General features: G+C 26.0%; 1 protein-coding gene across 3 annotated transcripts; it reads right to left on the reverse strand.

Moving 5' to 3' along the window:
• Window positions 1-308: 308 nt before the first annotated feature.
• LOC135926154 (glucose-induced degradation protein 4 homolog) lies at window positions 309-23,893 on the reverse strand. Of its 3 annotated transcripts, none has more exons than XM_065461885.1 (6): window positions 23,807-23,893; window positions 22,672-22,827; window positions 18,850-19,017; window positions 18,556-18,657; window positions 831-933; window positions 309-611 (listed from the first exon to the last, which is right to left on the reverse strand). In XM_065461885.1, exons 2-6 carry the CDS (start codon window positions 22,819-22,821, stop codon window positions 592-594), a joined length of 543 nt encoding a protein of 180 aa, XP_065317957.1. In that variant the 5' UTR covers window positions 22,822-22,827; window positions 23,807-23,893; the 3' UTR covers window positions 309-591. The 3 variants fall into 3 exon arrangements, with proteins under 3 accessions (XP_065317957.1, XP_065317955.1, XP_065317956.1); XM_065461883.1 differs by having other exon boundaries at window positions 803-933; XM_065461884.1 differs by having other exon boundaries at window positions 787-933.
• Window positions 23,894-25,595: the final 1,702 nt, after the last annotated feature.

Genomic DNA, 25,595 nt, shown 5'->3' on the forward strand with positions numbered 1-25,595 from the left:
TTTAGGTGAAAAAAACGACGAAAACTCATTAGTCAAAAATTAGGCATCGGCCAAAGAGCTCAGCTAATCATCCATTAGCGTTACGTAATTAATATAAAAATATAATTTTAATAAATATAAAGGTTAGGTTAATTTTATGTAACGCTGAAGAACGATTAGCCGAGCTCCTTATCCGATGCCTAATTTTTGACAAATTAGTTTTAGCCGATTTTTCGGTTAAGCCTAATTATGTTTAGCTGATTTTTTGGCTATATCTAATTAGGCTTAGAGATTTCTAGCAGATTACGCAGACTAGTTGTAAAATTAAATTTAAAAAAACACATCAAATTTTATTTTTAACTTGACAGAAATTTAAATAAATGTAAGATTATATATTTTTTCATAACAAAATCAGAATGCAATTCTAAAAATTTCTCGATAAAAAATAAATTTATTTTTAAAAAGGCAAAAAAGCTAATTAGATAATTGATATTTAAAAACGCCGAAGATTATAGATAAATTAGGTTTGTGATTGAATCTTTTATGGAAAATATAATTATCAAAACTATTATCTGAACTGATAAATTTGAGGATCTTCTTCTGGTACGTAACTCAGGTTGAGGGACTGGAACCTTTATAAATGTGTACAAGCGTTAAATGATATTAATAAAAGAAACGAAGTTTAAATTTAAGAAATTATCATTCAATATTTTGATAAATATTTCAATTCTCCTTTTATAGTACCATTTTAAAAACTTGCAATAATTTATTTTATAAGACTCTTTCTAATTTTAAATATTTCTTCACCATTTTCTCATTTTACCATTCAGAACTCCGGTGATAATAGTAACCTTCGATAGTAGATGTTGATTTTTGAAAGCAAATGTAATAAAAGCCAGCAAAGGATGCTCCGTTAATTTCTTTTATAGTGTGATCCGGAACTAAAAAGTGTTCCTTTTATAAAATAAAAAAAAATAGGAATAGAATAAAATATGATTATTTGAAATAATATATGGCATGCCTTATAAAACTCAAAAATGTAATTTACCCATTTAGTTTGGATTTCGGATTTGATTAAATGCTTATACTTATTTACAACGGTGCTCCCTCGAGAAACGTTATAAAGGAGTGGATGAATTTCAATTAATATAAAAATCCAGGGCTGCACCAATCTGTGATTTTTTCCACGAATACAACTTTTTAACAAAAAAACGTTACCAATACAATATGGTGGTAACTAAACCCTAGGGATATTTAATAGTGGCCATGTTTAGAACATTATGATAATCTCGTAAAAAAAATGACATAAAAACGCTCTAGTAGGGGATTGTTGATATATTTACCCACGATTTAATATTCTATTAATAAAGTAATGTTTAAAATAATAATATATTCATTCACCTTTTTACCTTCATATGTTTTTTTGAACTGCTGGAAATTGAAGTTGAAATATTTGCGTTGGGGCATAATTTACATGTACAAAGTGTAGACTTTGTACCCTTAATTTTCTTTATTGGTGTAAAATGTTTCAAATTGGGGCCAGGGAAGGGTTATATTATCTTCATCTGAAGAAATAAATACTATCGACATAAATTATAAATAAAAAAATAATATTATTAACATTTATTTTGAATTTCGATTGAATATTAATCAGATTAAAATTCAACTGAAAATTTAACAACAAGAATAAAATAATGAAGGAATAGTGGTTGATATGAATTAAAAAACTGGGCTTAAATTATTTATATTTAAAAATAAATAAAAGTAATTTTATAGTACAAAAAAATGTTTTTCTCATTTTAATATTTTATAAGAAAAAATTTAAAGTAACGAGTAACGTTTTGCGTTACCGTTACTCAAAAAAAAGAAACGCGTTACCGTTACTCGTTACCCCTAGAAGAAGGTAACGAATGGCGTTACTTTTTGACGTTACTTTACAGCACTAAAAAAGAATAATTTTTAAAAAGACAAAAAAGTATGATCAAAAATGAGAATATAAAAAAATTGAGAAAAGACAGGGGCGTCGAGGGCTCAAAAATTTTTTAAAAATTATCTTTTAGCTAACATTTTTCAAAATTACCTTTTTTTAGAAAAAAAATTCAAAATTTTGAAGGGGTTCTTAAAATTTTACAAGAGGCTTGACCACCCCCTAGAAAAAAGATAAGAAAAATAAAGATTGGAAATGACTTAAAGGGATCACAAAAAGTTAGAAATAAAATTAAAAAAACTAAAAAAATAATTTTTTTAAAAAAATTTAAAAAATCGATTTTTCTTTTATAAATGGGAATTTTCCCCTTTTTTGAGTGACATTTTTCCCTTTTTGATTGGATCTTTTCTTTTTTTGATCAAACTTTTCCTTAAGCGAACTTATCCTTTATGACTGAACCTTTTCCTTATATGATTGACAATTCCTGTAATATGAACATAAGGAGAAACCTTTTATCCTGATTGTTTATAAGGAATCGTTAAGTTAACATATAGTATAATGGCAAAGGCGTAGCCGGGGTGGGGAAGCAAGGGGAAATTCCCCCCCCCTCCTTCAGAAATTTATAACTTTTTGTGAATATCATTTAAAGCTAATAAAAAATATCCCCCTTTGTCATCCCCCCACTCCCTGACCCTCAAAAATGTACGCATATGTCTATCTTAAACAATAATTCGAACGAAAGAATGTAAAAGTTGATATTTTTTATAAAACTATTCATCATAATTTATACATTTTTGGGAAAATAAATTTATTAATATAAAAAATGAACCAAAAATGTTTTTTAAAAAATGGAATATAAGCCAAAGATAAGTCTTAAGACAAAGTGAAATGAATTATAATTATTAATAATAGATCCATAAAATTACTAAATAATATAATATATCAAATATAATTTTTTATAAAGTGAGTAATTTTAATTTATTTATCATGATAAAAGTAAAATATAATTATAAAACTATTGATAAAATTAAATCATAAATTAAATATAAAGCATACAAACAGTGGAATAATTTATGTCGTAGATATACAGTATATCTAATTTTATCAATTATCATATGACAATCAAGTAATTTTTATCAATATAGCGAATTATATATTTTACGGAAAACTATAAAATATTGATAAGGGCATCAGAAAATATCTTTTAACGACATTTTCGGATAAATAATATGAAGATCATTTTTTATTTAAATAAATAGATGGCGTTAAATATTTAAATGCAAATTGTTGATATATTTATTATCAAGAGCATTGATTAGTAAAATTTGTTAAAATATTAACTGTAATATATTCTCCAACTGTCAAATATGTCTGTAAAAGTGGAATTTTACCTAGTATTTTGTAACCAATTCTATATAAAGAGGAATATCAACTATATGTCTACTTACTTTTTATAAATAAATTTCTTATATTTGTTTGGAATAAATTATTACCATTAATGTATATACAAGTAATTTATTATATTTTATATAAACTAATAAAAATATATTTCGTATTTGTTCCAGGATTATTTTTTTTATTAAAATTAACCTCATGTCCTGTAAAAATATTTTATGATTATATATAGACTAAGGTACCCAAAATGGGGTCTGGGGGCAAAGCCCCCAGTAATTTTTTAAATCCCCTTCCCCTTAGGAAAATTTTGGCTACGCCTATGTATAATGGTATGGGGTTACATGAGTGATGCCTAAATCAAAAGATCCTTTTCAATTCATTTATTAGATTTAAAACAATTACGCCTTACAGTTATAGCACGATGGATCTTCTTGTTATACAGTGAAAATCATGAAATGAACATAATATGAAATTATTACCATGCGAGTTTTGATAAATTTACATTTTTATATATTATTTTATAATTTATTAATTGAAATAGTTCAATTAGCTTTAAAATAATGAATGAAAAAAATCGAGATTGGCAATAATATCCATGTAATAAAAGAGATATTTGAGATGGTAAGCGGAAAATAATTCCCCGGAAAAAAAATCCCCGGAAATTAATTCCCTGGAAAAAAAATCCCCGGAAATTAATTACCCGGAAAATAAATTCCCCGGAAAAAAAATACCCGGAAAATAATTCCCCGAAAAAAAATTCCCCAGAAAATAATTCCCAGGTAAATAATTCTCCGGAAAAAAAATCCCCGGAATAAAATTCCCCTGGAAAATAATTCCCCGGAAAAAATTTCCCCACTATACATTGAATTGCTAATACATTGCTAAACTGCATTGCTAAAAGGCAATCAATCATTATCAATTATAAATCAATCAAAAATTTATTACGTATATTTTTTTAGATAATTTTTTAAACTTTTTTTAAAATATATTTAAATCATTTTTTTATTATAAATGAAGAATACTGATTAAATGATATAGTATATAATTTTATTTTTATTTAATATTATTAATAAGAAATTTATTTTTCTAGCTTATTAAAACAAATATACATTTTATTTAATTTTAAAAATTAACAAATATATATCCGTAAGAGGGCGTTATATGTTTGAATATGTATCATTTTAGGAAACCGGAATGATGATTGGATAGCACTTTTTTTATATTTGGGTATATATATACATATGAAAAACCTAAAAATTAAAAATTTTTTTTAATTAAAAATTTTTTTTAGGTTTCTTTGATGTTTAATGAGTAGGTTTAGAATAGTAAAACAATGGAAATTTTTTAAAGTAAATATTGCTGGCGTTATTTATCAAAATCTCTTCATTTTTGTTTTATACGTGTATATTTACGTGCTAAGCATTATTCTAAAAAATATTTTGAAAATAATTTGATTTGACCGATTGCCGAGTTCAAAACCGACCACTTATTAAATATTTGATTGATCAAATTTGCTATTAAGATAAATTGAAAAATGTTGATTTTTGTTTTATGTATCTATAAATACGTATAAAACATAATTCCAAAAAATATTTTAAAAATATCGTGATTTGACCCGAAAACCGACCGAATGACCAAATACTGCATTGCTGGCGTTATCCATGGAAAAATCTTTATTTTTGTATTATACGCGTATATATATACGTGCTAAGCATTATCCTAAAAAATATTTTGAAAATAATTTGATTTGACTGATTGCCGAGCTCAAAACCCCACTTACTAAATATTCGATTGATAAAATTTATTAGTAATATGATTCGAAAAATGTTCATTTTTTGTTTTATATATCTATAATTACGAGTAAAACATATACGAGTCGGTTATCCGCCAAACCACGATATTTTTAAAATATTTTTTGGGATTATGTTTTATATGTATTTATAGATATATAAAACAAAAATGAACAATTTTCAAATTATATTACTAGTAAATTTGAATCTAGGAAAATAATTCCCCGGAAAAAAAATCCCGTGACCCGGATCTGCTCTGCAGTATTTAATTAAATAGAAATGTTTTTTAAAGTCAAATTACTTCGAGGATTTGAGATTTTAAATAATAAAACGAAAGTTAAATAAATCTAGTTCACCTTTACACACTTTCATCAACTTTTAGGTATTTATTGAAAAATTATTTTTACACAAATTTTAATCATTTTTTTAGAAATATGATAAAAGGCTTTTCACAGTTTACTGACTCTTAAATAGCGCCCCTTTTTGTTTTTACAAGGATAAGCTATTAAATAATATAATTTTATAAATTTTGTGGCTAAATAGGAAATTAGCAATTCAATCTGATACCCTCTATTTGATAAATATTATTTTACTGAAGTATTTACCTACTTTAAGAATTTAACTGACTGAATACAAAATCACTATAAAACTTGCAAAATTATATTTTTTACTGCCCAATTTTAATTAAATACTGCCAAAAGTAATGAAAAATGCTGACCACTTTAATCAAAATACATCCAGAGGTGATTATCAGCAGTGAGTATTATATTTTTCTAATCTAACAATTATTATTTTGCTTATGAATTTTTTTCAAAAGTTACAGAAAAGAAATAATTATAATTTTATTAAATGATATATAGAATAATAAATTATATTATTCAAAAGAAACAATTCTAGAACGTATATGTTCTCCAATTGAAGAGAGAAAATTGGGCAAGTCCCTTCTCTCTTCTAAATAATCAATGCATAAATTTTTTAAAATAGTTTGTTTCGTTGCATAAATACGATTTTTTTGGGGAGTGTATGTCCCAATATTCCATTGGCCGATTTTTCCCATATCAACCGCTATTTCCATCCTTATTTTTTCGAGTAGTTCCCATATCTTCGGTTTTTTGTTGCCTACAATATGCTTAAATCGGTTATTCCATCCTTCACATACATTGTTTGTTCGATTTTCCCCAGCAATCGTAACATTGAACACATTCCATGTTTCTGGTGGGAACAATGGCTCTACTTGCCTTTGAGAGTTTTTCCCATGTCTCAATTCTCCATTCACATAATTTTTATCAAAATAAAACAATAATTCTTTGTTTTCATCCGATACAATGGTTTTTAAATACTCCATACCTCGTTTGACATCGTGTATAGGTAAGAATGCTAATCCATCGATCATAGCTGCAAATAAGCATAACATTGGATCATTCCGATATGATGATTCTAACCCCAATTCCTGAATATTTCTATGAGTTGATTGAGTTAGATGATAAAAACATCCTTGGATGTTGATATCTCTACCTAAAAGTTGAAAAAATATAGATTAAAATTATTGTATAGGTTTTATTTAATATTTATGTCTTTATCAATTTTTATTAATTGTACTGTGTGACAAGAAAAAGGGGAGAAAAAATAAATAAAAACAAGTTTTGGTGCAGAATTTGACATTGAGTTCGAATTCGTTTTCTAAGTTTTCCCTTCACGTCAAGTTTTAAAAATATTATCGTATAAAGGCAACTTTTCGAAATCTCAAAAATGGTAATACGGATATATTTTAAAAAATATCAAATGAAAATCCCTGAAAATTGGTGATAGTGTTAGATTTATATTTCCTTATAAATTTATTAATTTTTATAATTTTTTATCGATTGCTTTTTGAGAAAAATGGTAAAGATTTTCGTTTTGGGGGGTCTTAAGTTTTCAATTTAAATTCCCGGCAAGAATCGTATAAATATGTTGGCGGACCTGCTGGAGTATCTTTTTTGAAAATAAATCATCAACTTCATATTCGCGGAAATATATTTAGATTTACCATTAAATGTTTTTAAATTCGATAAATTTTATGTTATTGTTTAATTTGTTTTAAATTCAATAAATTTATTGTATATTACAAGTTAAATCCTATATAATAATGAAGGAGAGGGTGAGACAACGGACCGATAAAAGGTTTATTAAAAGTAAAATATGAGATAGGTTAGCTTAGCATAATATATTTATTTAAATATGAGAAATGTAACTATTTCATTTAAAATAAATTGTTTGGGAATCGTACCTTGTGCAGTGTAGCGAAGAGAACGAAAGCTACAATAAATATATTAAATGTAAGCTATATTAAAAAAGAATCTAGAAAAATAATTCCCCGGAAAAAAAATCTCCGTTTTTAAGATAATTAAAATTACAAAATTAGGAGAAAAAATTCCCTATAAATAAATCAACGAAATAATAATTCTCAAATAAAATATTTAAAAATTTTGATAAAATTAATTCTGAAGAATTATTAGGATTATGTTTTATACGTATTTATAGATATATAAAACGAAAATCAACATTTTTCAAATTATATTCCTAATAAATTTGGTCAATCGAATATTTAGTGAGTGATCGGTTTTGAGCTCGGCTATCGGTCAAATCAAATTATTTTCAAAATATTTTTTAGAATAATGCTTAGCACGTAAATATACACGTATAAAACAAAAATGAAGAGATTTTGATAAATAACGCCAGCAATATTTACTTTAAAAAATTTCCATTATTTTACTATTCTAAACCTACTCATTAAACATCAAAGAAACCTAAAAAAAATTTTTAATTTTTAGGTTTTTCATATGTATATATATACCCAAATATAAAAAAAATGCTATCCAATCATCATTCCGGTTTCCTAAAATGATACATATTTAAACATATAACGCCCTCTTACGGATATATATTTGTTAATTTTTAAAATTGAATAAAATGTATATTTGTTTTAATAAGCTAGAAAAATAAATTTCTTATTAATAATATTAAATAAAAATAAAATTATATACTATATCATTTAATCAGTATTCTTCATTTATAATAAAAAAATGATTTAAATATATTTTAAAAAATGTTTAAAAAATTATCATTAAAAAAATATACGTAATAAATTTTTGATTGATTTATAATTGATAATGATTGATTGCCTTTTAGCAATGCATTAGCAATTCAATGTATAGTGGGGAAATTTTTTCCGGGGAATTATTTTCCAGGGGAATTTTATTCTGGGGATTTTTTTTCCGGAGAATTATTTACCTGGGAATTATTTTCTGGGGAATTTTTTTCCGGGGAATTATTTTCCTGAGGGATTTTTTTCCGGGGAATTAATTTCCGGGGATTTTTTTTCCGGGGAATTAATTTCCGGGGATTTATTTTCCGGGAATTTTTTTCAGGGAATTTTTTTCCGGGGAATTATTTTCCGGGATTCATTTGAGATAATAAAGTTTTTACGTAACTATTTTAAACAACAATGAAACACTAGCAATCTTGGAAATGAAATCTAAATTATGGGATCTTCCCTTGAGATGATATAAATATATCAAAAAATGGGACACCATTTAGAAAAGGCTATTTCCAGGAGCAAAGGTATAAAAGGAAAACGGTTCCGATAAATCAAATTCAAGGGAAGAAGTAATCTAATAATTTCATGCAAAAACAACTGTTAATAAGTTAGTAATGATGATCTAAATAAAACTAGAAATTTAATATTAAAAAAGAGAGATAAGGAGCACACGATTTAGTTTGAAAATATATAGTAACTGGTAGCAGCTACCCCGATCTTGATAAGACAAAAACCGATCTCATGGTTTTCAAAGTTGTAGTATTAAAGTCTGAGGAATTTGTACAAAATTATTTTATTAAATAAAACCCAAAGTAAAAATTAAAAAAGTTACAAATAATATCTTTCTAAATAAAATCTATTATATAGTATAATTATTTGCATAATAACACTGTCGAATTACTAAAAATTATACATTACATAATAAATTTGTTATACCATAAATATTCAAATTTATATAAACAAAAATAATTGAATATAAAGAATTTACTACCACCAAAATAATCTTTCAATTTTTCCTACCAATCACAACAATCGGTAGCTAAATCGTTGATTGAGAATCAATACATATTTAAAACGTTAAATCCGCTTTGATTTTTCTAAATGGTGCGGCTCTCATTATATCTTTAAACTAAAATTTAGAAAATTTATAAGCTTGAAAATGACTGAAAATGCGAAATCTTCTGTATCTTTCATAACCTTCACCTCCATTTAAAAATCGATGAATGCAAAAAAATCATTTTTATGAATAGTTAACCAGAAGATTTTTGGTGAATAAAAAACTTATACCGATGGTGCACTGTTTGTATCCAAAGAATTTTGATGAAATAAAAAAGTTTCACAATTAGAAAATGCCATTCGGTGACAAATTACGACGTGAATTGTCTTCATTTATCCGTATTTACAAAGTTTTAATAATTAGACAATGAAAATTTGTGACTGAGAGGAGTCTAATTAATAAATAATACAAGATAATAATAAATCCAACCAAGTGTAATCAATTCTTAATAGGTGTCTATGAGATTATTTGGTGCTATGATATGCACAGCCAGGGTTAGGCATGTTACTTAATAAAAGCCCGTTATAAAGTATAACGCCTAAGTTACCACTTCACTCTAAGTTAACGGTTACGTTACCTTTTTTAGAACATATAATATTTACAAAGAAATGTCTTCGTTACATAATTATAAATAAGAATAAATGAAAATAGAAAAATGCGATAAAGAATTTTATTGATTAATTTTTCTGTAAAGTCTAAAATAAAAAGCAGTATAATAAGAAACCAAAACTAATTTATTAATATTATTGTTTAATTTAATAAAAATCAGAGATTATCATTTAAAACATTCAATAAAGGAATAATTTTTCAAAGACATCATTATTTTGTCTCCTGTTTGGTCCAGTAATCAAATTTGCAAATCAAAAAAAGGGCTATATGAGATGGGTAAAATATGCATTGTAATGAAGAAATATTTATATTATTGGATATCTATGCTTTATTTTATTTTCAAATGATTGATCGATATACAAGATTCTTTTAATTTATCTCATAAAAAAGTGATGATCTTTCTAAATGAAGCTGCTTTAAATAACAAATTTTTCACAATCTAACATACAAGATTGGGTTTTACCAAAATACTATCACGGTTATCCTATGCCGAATCAATGGCTGTCATTGTTTAAAAACTAAAAAATGATATATAACTAAATCCCACAGTAAAAAAATTAATAAAGAAATCCTATCACAGTTCTATTGGATTCCCTTGTTTTCTGTTAACCAATACAATTAGAAATTCCATTTTAACATTTAATATATTTTTTATTATATTAAAAAAAACATTTTAACATTTAATATATTTTTTATTATATTAAAAAAAAACATTTTTGCTAAAAAACGTTAAAAGATGTTTTAAAAGTAATGAGAATTGGCGTACGCAGCGGGGGGGGGCAGGGAGATAAATCCCCCCCCCCCCAAAGCCAAAAAATGCAGATGCCGGATATATTTTTCAAAAATATTTTTGTTTAGAGTGTTGTGCAGATTTAATTTAAAACATTTCCATATTTTTTAATTCGTTTGTAAATAAAAATTTTAATTTGTAAAAATTAATAAGAATATATAAATATGTTATTTTAACAACTTTTTACAAGTCAAATAATTTTATTTTCAAATAAATTAATAAATATGGAAATGTTTTGAATTAAATTTACACAGTACTTTATTAATTTATATTTGTTAATATTTATTCCTATCTCATATTAAATATATATTTAATTATATTTATTATCACATTCATCACTAAGTTTATCAATTAATTTCGATTTCAAGTTTTCCGGCGTAATATTATCTTATTATTTTCAAATTTTTAGTGGCGTAATATTTATCTACCATTTTTAAATTTCTAGTCAAATAATAATTATTCTGAAATTGTCCAACAGGGAGAAAGAAATTGCAACCTTGTCCTTCGAGATAGAGTCTCCGCCCTCAAGCAGTAACAGCTTTTATGGAGTTAGAAGAGCCGATTATTTGCTATTACTGACATATCACATTGACCTGAAAGAAATTTTTCCTTAGAAGCAAGAAAATTATTGGATTCAATGCTTATTCCAAATTTTTTTTCTCATTAATGTACAACTATTTTAGGTATTACTTTTCAAAAACATGATGACTTGATTAAGAAGAAGAGAATAGCGAAGAGTATTTATTAGAAATCAAGGAAATTAGGGCTAATGTTTATGAAGATTTTCATATTTTATATGTTACTGTTAAGTCAAAAGCAGAGCTATACGTGTTTAATATTTGTCTCACTCGACTTGCAGCAAGGCAAGCTCATAGTTAAAACATTAATATAGGATCAGTAGAAGAGTATATCTTAGATACAAATACATTTATAAACAAAATAAATGAATGGTTTTTAATTCATTATGCAGCACTTACCAATCTGCAAATATTATTTCCATAAAAGCCTTCCCAACCTTTTTCAGATGGTGATAGAAAAAAAAATATTTGTTGGATTTTTATCATGAAGATGTTAAAGTATCTTATGATGCTTTATTAGCTGAATAACTATGTTTATAAGATTAACTATGGTTGATACAGTCCCAAAAAATGCTATGGATACTCTGCATTATTTCAAACACATTTTAGATTATATTCCCAATGTATTAAAAGGGTTTTTATATATTAGCAACTCTTCCCAATAGTAAACTAATGAGAGAACATTCTCTTTTTTAACAAGAATAACAGAGCCCTGCAGAGGTACCATTTGCAGGGAATGACCCGGATTTTTTTAAAGATTTTTACGACTAAGCTCAATTTTCAGGCCCGACCTGGATTTTTTAAAAATAATTTATATTTATTTTTGATTTTTATAGCTAATAATAACGATTTCAAATATAAAAAATTTCAACCCGGCCTAGATGTTTTTTTAAAAAAATTTAGGCTCAGCCCGGGTGTTTATTTTTAAAAATTTTGGGCCCGGCCATACTGTCCAGCCCGGGGTGCAGGTCTCTGAAAAACATACCAAGAAGTACAACTTTTGAAAGTAGATTGAAAGGTTTGGATCTTTTGAATATTCATAGGCATTTGACAACAAGCAAGGATGAGATAATTGAAAAATTAGCTCAATCCCAACGAAGATTGGATTTTACATTTAAATATATAACATACAAAAATACAATTATTCCCTAAGCTTTTTGTGTATTAATTTATATTTCTAACATTTAAATTTTTTATACTTTATATATAAATTTTAAAGCTCAAAAAATTCAAATTTCTATTTTAGGTCATTTAAGTGATTCTTTACATATAATTTTTTTATAATTCACATTAATTTAAAATTGTGTATTAGAAATAGTTATTAGTCCTGATAAATTTATGCTTGATATTTTTAAAAAACAATAATATTTCTTAAAAAAATTTATTATCCCCCCCCCCCCCAGATTAAATTCCTGCGTACGCTACTGAATGAGAAATAAACGTTACTTTAAGTTCACAAACAAATATAAAGGTTATAGAAGCTCTTCCTTATATTTTTATAATTGGAGATATGTTATGTAACGTAACATTATTTGTAACTTTGCTCAACTCTGCACACAATTGCATACACTAATCTATTTTTTCCTGTAAAAAAAATATAGTAATTTTAATACAATAAAAAAATATGATGAGGGCAAATATGGGATGCGATTAATTGGAGATATTTTTATTGATGCCAGTGAAAGAGATTATATACTATTCGTTTATTCATTTATTTAAATTCTTTTTGGGAAACTATATTTGCAATATGCCTGATTTTATATGTACATTAATGTTTATACCCAGTGATATGATGTAATGTATGATTTAGATTTCATAGTGCAATATGTAATAATTTTATATTGGCAATTAATATTATTCTATGTGTGTAATATATATTTTATTATATGCGCAATTATGATAAGTATGTTTTTATGTGAAATTAGCATGATTTTATATTTTGCAATTATTAAAATAAAATATTGAGTCTTTTTCTTAAAAAATGCTGTAATATTGTGTTTAATTTATTTTCGATATTATATAAGAAATAGTAAAAACATGTAAAATATGAATAAGCCCTTAAAGGGGCCCAGGTCGGAGGTCGGACAAAAGCGGGGCGAATGCCCCCAAATAGAGGGTATGGAGGCGAACCGCAGCTTCGGTAGTCTACCCCTGATTAATTCAATGGCACAAATAATAGCATAAGTTATAAAGACAAAGATAGATAAAAAAAAACAATTTTTAAAAAAACTGGGCGAAAATAATGATCTATTAATATAGTAGGGCGAGACTTGTTAATCAATCTTTTTAAAGGGATCGAATCCCGATCACGATCTTTTTAAAAAAGGGATCGAAATCCAAGATTGATCCTTTTTTAAATAAAGGACTGCGATCACGATCATTTTCTTATTTTATAAATTTCTGAAGTATATTTATGCCCGATGCAAAATTAACAAAAACAAAATTATTTATATTTTTGTAAAATAAATTTTTTATATCAATAGTGTAAATTTATTATAAGGCCATTTCCAGATAGAACGTTTTTTCGCGGTTTTCGGGTAATATTACCAGCATTCAATTTTTTATTTCCAAAAAAATGTTAACTTCTCGAATTCATTTTTTTATATAATATAATATTTTTAAAAAAAAACAATATAGATCCCCATTTTTTTAATCGTAAATAGAAAACAAACTGGTTTGATTTTAATAATAAAAGGCGTTTATGGCTCCGCTCCGGATTGTTTTTTTTCAGAAATAATATACATATATAAAAAAAAAATTCTAGAATTTAACTTTTTTTTGGAAATAAAAAAAATTGCTGGGTAACATTATCTAAAAACAGCTTTGAAAAACTTTCTGTCTGGAAATAGCCTTATAGAATAATATAACAATATTACATTTATTTATAAACTAAATTAGGCTTTAAATAATAATAAAATTCTAAATTATTATAATTCAAACATCCATGTCTTTCCTTAAACAAGCGCTTGATGGATTTATATCAGAATTCAAAATATTAATTTGAATCTCATTTGAATAAAATAAATTAGGGAAAGCACATTTTGTAAAGATTTTTACACAAATGAATAAGATCTGACTATGGTTGATCCTGCAAGTTTTTCAAATGGGTATTTTTTTTAGCAAATTTTGCGGAATTGATACTGAATTGAATGAAAATATTGTAAAATCATCGTTAATAGAAATTATTAAGTTGTATTTTATTTTTAGATTTGTAAAATTGATATTTAGGTTAAGTCAATTATGTATTGCAATTTTTGAGTTATTTTTATTTTCAATTATAATTATGATTCTTCAGCATGATTTTGGGCAAGGACGAGAACCCTCCTTCTAAAAAAATAAGTTCGGGTATGGCTTCAGTGAAAAATCTCTTAACCCGGTACGGGTTCAGGGTTCGGAGACCAGATAAATAATGACATATTAAACATCATTTTTTTTTAAAAAATTTGTTTTAATTAATATCACCATAAAAATAATTTATCATCATAATTATAATACTACAATACAAGTTAAAAATTTACTAAATATAACAATAATAATTACACGAAAAAATGATCCAAAAATGTTTTTTAAAATTAATATATAAATTTTTTAAAATTAAAAAAAAAGCTTGAACCCTGGACTTTAAAAAAGGATTTGGGTTTAGCGAAACATTGAGGGTTTAGGTTCTCGTCCCTGATTTTGGGATTTATAATTTTTAAAAAATGTATTTTAAATTTATTATTATTTTAAACTTTTTTGTGAGTCTAGCTTCTCTATAAAAGGGAAGCATATTGACATGTAAAATTCATTTTTTTTGAATTATTATTTTCTTTTATATTTTGGATTCGTTTTTTTTACTATAAAAAATTATAAAATTTCATTTTTCTTTTTGTGTAATAAAAGAAATAAAGATTCAAGCCTAATTTAGTTCTGGTAATAATATTCTCAAAGTAATAGAGGTAATAATATTCAAAAAGTAAGCGGCACAACGTGATAGATACAAGGCTAATTAAGCTTAAATTTTGGGTGAATTATTGCTGCTAATATGCTTCCTCACATATTGAATAAATCTATATTCTAAGAAATGATAATTAACATTATCATGCATAGCTGAGGAAAAGGTAAAATGTTCGCATTTGTATCTGTCACTTCAATAACTGTATGTATATTTTCTTCTAGATCATATAGACATTAGTAAATACTTAAATAATTTATATTATTTATAATTGAATAAATAAAACTTGTATGTACCAAATCAAATTCGAAATGTTGTCTTGATAAAATTTATGAGAAAAATAAAAATATGGCGGAGGATGCTAAAAGATGATGGAGATAAAATAAAATTTTAATAATATTTTATTTAAATTTATTTTATTTACATACTTTTAGTAAAAAAATAAATTTTTAAAAGGATAGAAGGATCGAATATTAAACAAAATGATCTCGACCACGATCCTCAATTTAAGAGAAAATCATAAATCTGGGTAAATTGCCAAATTAACATCTCTGGTAGGGCGATAATTTTGAATGGTTATATATTTTAAATCATATATATTTTAATAATTTATAATTTAAATTTATTAGATTATATTAAACTTTCTTCATTATATATTGATATTTGTAATAATAATTCCTTTTTTTATGATCGTTCATCAATATTTTTTAAATTAAAATTTTTAATAAGGTAAAAAATAAGAGTGATAGAATATCAATGAAACGGGGTAGTACATCAATTATAATAACAAATAAACACATGCTAAGTGTTGCATTCTCTAACTATAGAAATCGCAACACACTATATCATTTAAATGATACTCTTAACTCTAATAGGCTTCCTTTATAAAATGTTGTAACAAGTATTTACAAAAAGTTATAAAAGAATCCGTTGTTTAAAAAGCTGTTTATAACATTTGTCCAAGAGAAAATATAAATATAATTATATCTTAAATGATGAACATTTGAATAAAAAAAATTAGTTTTTAAATACATTTCACCAGCTATATCATTGTTATGAACAGGAAATATATTGACCAACGCATATTATTCAATGGTGCTACGAAGATCCATCTTTTTCGCCAGAAAAAGAAATGATTAAAAACATGTTTAAATAAGTTTTAAAATCTATATACAATTACCCACAATAATACCTACTTATTATAACCCTAATATCAAGAACGAAATTTTACGAATAATGAATTCGACGAAGCTCGTGATATAATAAAATAATTAGGATTTCTGCAGGGTCGTGATAATCAAGTCATTTAGCTGATTAATAAATATTTTATTGAAAAAGGAATATCTTTAATAAGCAAAATATGTGAATGCCATAGAATTTATAGACATTAATCAGATGTTGGCATCAAGCTGGTGGACTATTCCCACTTTGCCCTTTAAGGGTAAATGAGAAATGTTGTGGTATTCCTTTAAGTTCAATTTTTTAAAAAAAAGAAATTAGTATATTTTGGGTATTATTCATAAATTGAAAATAAAATGATACTTGGTTAAATAAATTTTTTTTTGGATAACATAGTATTTAAAATTTTTACTTTGTACCATTTCAATGCACATTATTTACCATGCCCAATACCTTATTTCCAACTTGGTCCTGCTGTCGTTTAAGTAGCATTTATGTTAATCTACTTTCGCTAAACTCCTTCCACTATTTCTTACCTCCCAAATTCATCTAAATTCCGGTGGCACTTATTCTTTAACATGCTTAGCGATTCATTTTTCGCATCCACTCTCAATATAAACGGGGTGAGGGGCAAAAACTCCCATACTAATGACATTAATAACAAACGAAACCATGAATATCCTAAAAAAACATATTTTACAGATAACCAGAGAGGCATCTTCAAAGATTTATATTTTATTGTTCAGGCATCATAGAAATTAAGAGGACAGGGGTCTCCTTCCTTACTAGTAATAGGCTCCTAAAATTCGTCCCGAAAGGATAGCAGTGTTATATTTGAATCCTGTATACAAGCGACAATATTAGTAAATATCAATACTCCATCCTGACCCACGGAGATACTAAAAAAACACAGTAAGCTCGTTACCAAAAATACAACATCAACATTATGGGAGATTTTGAGTGTAGGGTCTGACTACATATACGAAACCAGAAAACAATCGCCAATAAATCAAAGCAATGCACTAAGAGACACTTTCAACTATGATGCCCTGATAACGATTTGATAGTAGAAAAAACCATTTTAAGCAAAAAATCGCTCATCTTATTACCTTTACTAGAAGTAACTATTCCCCCCTGTTAAACATACACAAGCGGAGTTCCAAGATATTATTCTAAACATGAATATATCCAATCTTAGAATGCTTAAAGACCAAATGAAAGTGATTAATGGAGAATAAATACCAAGTGTAACCAAATATAAACTCATAAACAAAATAAGAAATGGTTATCCACTAACCTAAAAATATCAAGAAAAAGGAAGAATCTTTTTCCCACTAATTTTATTGAGGAATGTTGGAAGGACCTTAAACATATTTTCTTCTATGCCTATAACAATTTCTCAATAAACAGGAACTAAAAAATGGCTTTCGCCAAAACAACTATTCTAAATATTTATCGCAATAGATTTGAGGACACCAGAACTCATAATTCATACAGAAACTAAACCATTTCTGAAAGCCCTCAAATTTGAGGAAGTTACCAGCAAAAATTATATAGACCCTGGAAAACAATTAGCTATATCAAGGCCAATTATACGTTTCGATTCCAGAGCCCCATCCCTAGTAGCTATTATACAACATCCAGCCCTTTACTCAACATCCACCGATTTCTCACTAGACAAAATAAAAGAGACTGTCAACAAATTAAAGAATAACGAAAATCCGGGCTTAGACTGTATCAGGAGGTACATGAAGGCTGCAGCGGAAATTTCTTCTAGCCATTTTCACCAATGGAAATCTGGCAAGACCTCAGATGAAAGAAATAAATCAATAATAAGATTTTGCTCATAGATGACACAAAGGTTTGGACATCTATTAGTGAAATATCAAAGCTTAGGCAATATTTTTCTGGCTAAAATATTGAGTTAGCCACTTTAAAAAATCGGCTAAAAATAGAGCCGTATAAAAACACTAAACTAGAGAAACAAAATGAGATATTTTTTATTAAAAATTATAAGGCACCTTTAATTTTATCGTGGTTTGCCTTTTATGGCTAAATTTCCGTTCTCCCTTACTGTATTAATTGTTGTTTTATAAAAAAAATTAAAAAATGAAGTAGGTAAACCAATATGCGTTCTTTCTTTCTAAACCAGAATTGAAAAAAATAAAAGCCGATAGAGTATGCGTGTAATATTCCTAACTAACCAAATCTCATAAAATAAAATAATGAAAGTAAGTAAACCTTCCACCGCATGTAAACGTAGTCAGATTTTTTGAGGTCATCGTAATCGAAATCATCGGAATTAAAATTTTTGGCGTATTGATAAAAGTTTAGGAATTTTCCCTTAAAAACGAAGGATAAAAAAAATTAAGGTTACAATATATTCATTATTATTAATGCTTTTATCTTTTTTATTATATTTCACTCGTTTAAATTTCAAAATTTTTTACTACCTAAATCACTTTTTATATTTTGACCTCTGAATAGATCAATCGATGGATACTATTTATAAATATGTTTTGAACTAACGCAAACCCAATGCTTTTTGTCAACCTCTTCATCCGCTTCCCATTTTCGGGTCAAAAAGGGATATTTTTTGCTTATAATTTCTCCATCAAAAAATGTCGTTAATTTAGGATATTCCAGGGTCAAGCCTTTGATTTTGAGATAACCACACAAATAGGACATCTCGTCATCCACATTCTGCAATTGTGTATATAAATAGGTTTTTCGAATAAGAGTATATGTATATTTAGATAATAGGAAAAAAACCCTCCGAATAAAATACCTTACAGAAAATAACCACGGGGAAAAACTCCCGGAAACCCCCGAAAAAAGTTTAAATATATTTAGTATTTTTTAAAAATCAAATTTGAAGCTTATAAATAACACTTTTTAAAATTGTCTCACATGACATAAGATTGGTTCAGGCTAATCACCTCTTCCATAAGATCTTCTTCGAAATCGAAGCGTGGTGGGGAGTGATTAGGGATACTTTATCATATGTGGGAGTTGAGTAAAGTAAGAGAGAAGAGAAAGAGTGAGGTAAATGTAAATTTGATTTTTATTTTTTGCTGTTTTTTATTTGGAATTTTTTTTTTACTAATTTTTATTTTGATTTAATTTTCTTGAAGGAGAGGAGAATAGGGGGAGGTTTGTTTTATTATATATTTATATATGGCAATATATTATTGATAAATAAATTTATAAGCGAGTGCCACAATCATGGACAGCTATTAGGAGGTATCTTATTATTAATCATTAAGGTGCAAAATTTATATTTAATCAACAATTGTTTATCAGAAATGAAAACGCATAATTATTGGTATTTAGACAATTGAATATTAATAATTTTTTAGTTAAAAAAATGTAGTTCAACAATTGCTTAAATCAACAGCGATTAAGGTGAACTAGAAGTCTGCAAAGTAATTTTTTTGCGACCCGAGGAATCATAAAAACAATTTCGTCCGAGCCTGACCAGAACTCAAAATTTTTTTTTCAACTTGACCTAATTAATCTTAAATTTGAGTGTGAATATTATATCATACAAAAACAAATAAAAATTATTTTTATTACCTTTATTTGACCGCCATAATATAATCATTATTTATATTAAGTTGCATTTTATTTAAATTGGAAACATATACCTTTTATTCAGTTTAAATATTAAAAAACTTGGAATATAATTGAATTTTAAAATTATTGTGTTGCGATTATAAAAAAATAATGTTCATGAAATAATGAACATATTATAAAGATTTGTGTTTGGCCAATTTTCTTTTATATGTACATTTTAGTTATCCCCAAAACACGTTTTGTCTTTCCCATCATTTTTATAATTTTGTCATGTTGTTTTGTATTTCCCATCAATTTTTATATATTTACAAAAACATAAGTGTCCTTTTTTTATATTTCTAATTTTATTGAATGTTTTAAATTAAGCTATTTAACAAAGGGACCCAGTCTAAGTTACCTCGCAATTAATAAGACAATATGTAGTTATGTTAACAAAATATGAATATTGTGTATAAAGAGACCCGGGCCGGGTCTGAATTTTTTTTTAAAAAATACCCATTTTAAAACCAAATATTTGAAATAGCCATTTTTAGCTATAAAAATCAAAAATAAATATAATATATTTTAAAAAATCCGGGCTGAGCCGGACCTGAAAATTATTTTTTTTAAAAAAGCCGGGCAGGGCCTTAAAATATAAAACCCGAAAAGCATCGTAAAAAACTTTTTAAAAAAATCCGGGCCGGGCCGTGCAAATGGTACCTCTGCAGGTCTCTGATATAAATAAACAAAAAATGGACGTTTTAAATCTAAAATTACGTCGCTTAATTCATTTTACTGGAAAAAAAAATTATGAAAAATATATTTTGTTTTGATTTTTAAAAATTAATTGGTAACATATTTTTCAGACTATGACCGAAGATCGGCTCCGCGCCCCCTTTCAAAATTAAAAAATGCGTGATATAGATGATTTAAGATTTTAAATTTGCTAAAAAAAACTAAAGTAGAAGAAACTGTACTAAATTTCTAAAACTTTTAACATTAACCCTAAACTCGTTCAATAAATTGATTTCATTTCAGTAAAGTATAGGCCTACTCTTAACCCTTGGTAATGTACCAACCCTTATCCCCTATCAAGTTTCGTTGAAATTAAGTAAAACTAGTATTTAATATTTTTTTATCTCTAGCACAAATCAGACATTAGTTTAAATCAAGAATCAGTAAAATCAAACAATTAAGTTAGGGCTGCATGTTTTTTAAATTTTCTGGTAGTTTCATTATATATTGGCCCTAGCCCATATCTGGTATCTGGCTAACCTTCTACTCATAATCCTAACCTCATGAGGCTGGTTTTTGGAAAAAATATATCTCTAAAGCTCAGTTACCATTCAGGCTTTATCCGGTGCTTAGTTTTTAAGCAGGACAGAAATTTTTTAATTTAAAAATATAAATTAATCACATTTTTGTGAAGTTAAACAAAGTAAAAAATTTTACTTATCATTTTATTTAGATAAAACAAGAGTAAATATAATTTTCTGTTACTTTTAGAACTTTTCAAGCAAAAACCAGGTTTTTAGCAGGGCTCTAGGTGGAACTAAACAAAACTTTAAATGTTGTATCAAGTCTAGCCTAAATCAGATCAAGAAATGAAGCAGATACTTTAGAGCTAAGAAGCAGCCATAAGTATCTATGGCTTTTACAGGCAGGAAAGTTTTTTAATTTTCTAGTGGTGGTGAGTATTTTTAGATTTTTTTAAAGATTTGGTGATATTTTTCTTTGTTTTTATTCCCAAATGTGTTTTTTCTCTGTATATTTTTTCCTAGAACATTTTTTACTATTTAATATTGGTCAGATTTCTGCAGATCCTGCTAATGAAATAGTAATTTTAAAAAATCTGTAAGGGGTTTAAAATTAGAGTCCTAAACTGTAGGACTCGGACCTTGATTAGATTAATTTAGATAGTCCCCAGACTAGGACCTTGATAAAATTTTAAATTTTTCTAATAAATTTATGAATATCATTTTAAGGAACACCAAAAAAATATTATTATCCTTCAGTGCAGATTTTTATTTTTCATTAAAATATTGTACATTTTCAACAGTCCAATAAAAAAAAAATTGGAAAGGATCAGACATGTAAATTTTTAATTGTTTTTATTGTATTGGGTCGGATATGAAAAATAAGGTCCATCCAATATAGAGCTCTACTTTAATGTAAAAACCCAAGCCAGAAACCAAAATTTAAAAGCCCAGACCAGACTTGAGAATAGATATTTTTTCAAAAATTAATGCAAGGTTTAAAATTTTGACATCTTCAGGGCCATAAATAAATTTGATCACTTTAAAACTCCAATTTATCCAAGCTTCAACAGAATTATGAAATAGGTTTGTCATTTTAAAATAGGTTTCATGTAAGGAGAACAACAGTGATATCAGAATGTATTAGATACTGGAGCTGGAATAAGCATAATAAATGAAATAGATTGGAAAAATAAAACAATTTTAATGGTTAAATTTGCTAAATGATATAAAAAACTTTTATTTTAAAAAAATTATATTAGTCTTATTTTGACTACCCTCACAATTCCACAGGCCTGGGTCTCAGTTTTATAAGTTTTTCACATTTTAGTTTAAAAAAAAGAGTATTGATTAGGGATAATTATTTGCTTTATAGAGTTGCTTTAATTGAATATAAAATTTATATTTTTAAACACATAAGTATAGCTAAGAATTTGCTAGAGGGAACCATTGTTGAATGGTGTTTTTCCTTTCAATTTTATTGGAGTGCTTTAAATAAATTATATTGTTTTTTTATAAAATAATTAGTGGAACAAAAATTATAAACCTGTAAAATAACTTCAACATCATAGCAATTGCCTTTGCTTTTTTGATGCCCCTGGTATTTAGCTCCACTATATAAAAGAGATGTAATGAGCCCTGGCTGGACCAAATTATAAGGGGAAGGAGGCTGGTTCCAATCTAAAACCATTGGCATCAACAACTAAAAATTTATAGTAAAAATTTTATAAAATTTCTTAACCTTCACAAAAAATATATAAACACTTTGGTAAATATTTATAAAATTTAATATATAATTTAAAAAAAAAATACAAATCATTTACATATAGAAATAATCAAGGAGGAATATTTTAATTTATTCCTAATTTTGTACAAATTAATGTTTTGATAAAATTTAAATATTGATACAAGATAAATTATAAATAATTGAATCTAAAATAAGTCATATTTACATTAAATTTAATTTTCAAATTATATTAAAGGGTTCTTTGTCACTTTTCACTTATAATCTTTCATATGATAAACAAATTATAAAAGGTCTTAAAAATCTCATAACCATACAAGATAGCCAAAAATATTATAATCTTGGAATATCCAAATAATTAATTTATATTTCAAGGTATCTAAATATGACTTTTAATTTTAAAAAGCTAGGTTCAAGCTAGGAAAAAATTTCTAAACAATGTTCAGAATAAATTTTCAAAAACCCAGGTTCACTACTCCAGGATAGTTTCAGTTCACAAGCCTGATTTAATTTTTGATATTTTTAATAAAATGTCTGCATTTAAGACATATTGTTGCTATAAAAAAAATATATATCTAGATCCTTCTTTCAAAGGACCTGCCTTACCAACACTTTTAAAAAGAATTCTATTTGCTTAATAATTTTTTTGAAAATAGTATTGTTAGCTTTCAAGTAGTTCACTTTTTGATTCTAAAAATGAAATTCTTATTTAAAATAAGCATCTGAAATTAGCAAAAAAATTATAAATGAAATATTCAAGGAAATAAAGAGATTAAAAATTTCCAGAATTTAGTTTTAGTTTTGTATAAAAAAATATAATGTAATGTTATAAGATACATATTTTATCTAAAACTCAATTTTTTTAGAAAAAGAATTATGCTTTTTGAACATTATATTTTAGAGCACATTTGAGTTAGCTATGAAAAATGGTATTTACTTGTTACTGCAAAACTGTAATAAAACTGAAGCTTTTTTTCAAGATTGACATTCTACCAATGTAACGTTACCAGTCTTGTTATGTCACGTTACGTTGACAGTAAAAACTTTATGACATTTTAATATTTTAAAGCAGATGTAAATTAAATTCCAATTTAATCTCCAAAATTGTTACCATTTATGAAATGCACTTATATTAAATTTTTTTTTTGCATTTAGAAATCGTATTTATATTGATGTCATAAATAAAATACATAAAAAAAATTAAAACAAAATGGAAAATGTCTATGGAAGTTCATCCAAAACAAAAGAAATATAAATTTATAAATGCTGAGGAACAAAACAACATATCATAAATTTATACAATAAGCATTTAATTAAACATGTCCACTATTAAAATCGCTGAAATGATTAGTTCGATACCAGCAGGCGCTTAACCAATGGGGGGGGGGTCCCCATCGCAAATTTGACTGTTTTCATAAATATCATTTTAAGCTAATACAAATTTACCCCCCCCCTCTACCAATTAAAATTTTACAAATATTTTAATATCAATTTTCCAACAAAACTTATTTTTCATAAATAAATTTTATTAAAATTTCCTTTCCTTGAGAGTACATTAACATTACTCAAAAATATTTAAAAAAATGGAAAAAATTTTTAGTCAAAGAGATTGAAAAACGGTAATTTATTTTATTATTATATATAATTATTTTATGAAATTCAAAATTATTAGGAGTTAGAATTAATAAGTATTTTTAATAATATTTTAATTATTAATAAATATCTATAATGTTTTAAATATTTTTCATTCTTATTTCCATTTTATAGAACAGAAGAAATAGAAATACAAAAGTTAAATAAGGCTGAGCATGAAAAAATGTACAAATACAAATTGAAGGAAAAAATGGTAAAGGTAGGTAGCATATATTTTATAAAAATTAGGTTAAGCATTGATTTGATACAATAAATTTAATCAGTGAATTCGAATTGTGATATAAATATTTACTATGTTTAGTTATTTTACCTGAGCATGCTATTGATGCGCTCAATCGGTATAAAGAAACCTTGGCTCAATTCCCTAATATTTTGAAGTTGTTTTATATTCTTGCATGTTTGCCTAATACAACATGTACGAATGAAAAAACTTTCAACTTGAGAAGGTTGAAAACATATTTTCAAAGTACTACTTCCGTCTCGGTTAAATGGGTTAGTTCTGTTAAATATCCACAGAGATTTGGTTTCAACGACAAACGAAATTCTTGATGAATTAACAAAATACCTACGAAAATTAAAAATCACCATAATTATAGTATTTAATAAAAAATTTTGAATAATATATTTGATAAGAAGTTAAAAAAAACTTGTTTTTTAAATTATTTTCTAGTCAATATTTTATACACACTACTATTAGTATTTTCAATAAAAAAATTATATTCTACGTATGAGAATATGAGGCTAGTTTTTAAAGCAAATATTATAAAAAAAAGAAAGACATTAAACTTTATTTCAACTTTATATTTAAAAAAACTTTATTAAATATAATATACCTAATTTAAAATAATAAAAAATAGGCTTGTAATATCCATAAGCACGAATTAATAAATAAAAGTTATAAATAGAAATAGAATTATTATTTAATTATTCATAATTTAATGGAATAGCTAAAACATAAGACCCGGTCGAAGGCCGGCAGAAAGCTGGCTTAAGGCCAGGTACCAAAAAAATCCCCCCCCCCCACCCATAAGAAAATCCTGGATACGCCACAGGATACTAGATGATCTATATTT

Source organism: Gordionus sp. m RMFG-2023, chromosome 3, assembly GCF_954871325.1.
Source record: "Gordionus sp. m RMFG-2023 chromosome 3, tfGorSpeb1-WG-v2, whole genome shotgun sequence".
Lineage (NCBI taxonomy): Eukaryota > Metazoa > Nematomorpha > Gordioida > Chordodea > Parachordodidae > Gordionus > Gordionus sp. m RMFG-2023.

Coding starts and splice junctions, on each gene's coding strand:
- LOC135926154 (XM_065461883.1), bottom strand. CDS start 22,821: ATGCCAATGGTTTTAGATTGGAACCAGCCTCCTTCCCCTTATAATTTG. Junction 934..18,555: donor ACGTTTACATGCGGTGGAAG/GTTTACTTACTT, acceptor ATTTTATAAAAG/GAACACTTTTTAGTTCCGGA. Junction 612..802: donor TATCACCGGAGTTCTGAATG/GTAAAATGAGAA, acceptor ACATTTATAAAG/GTTCCAGTCCCTCAACCTGA.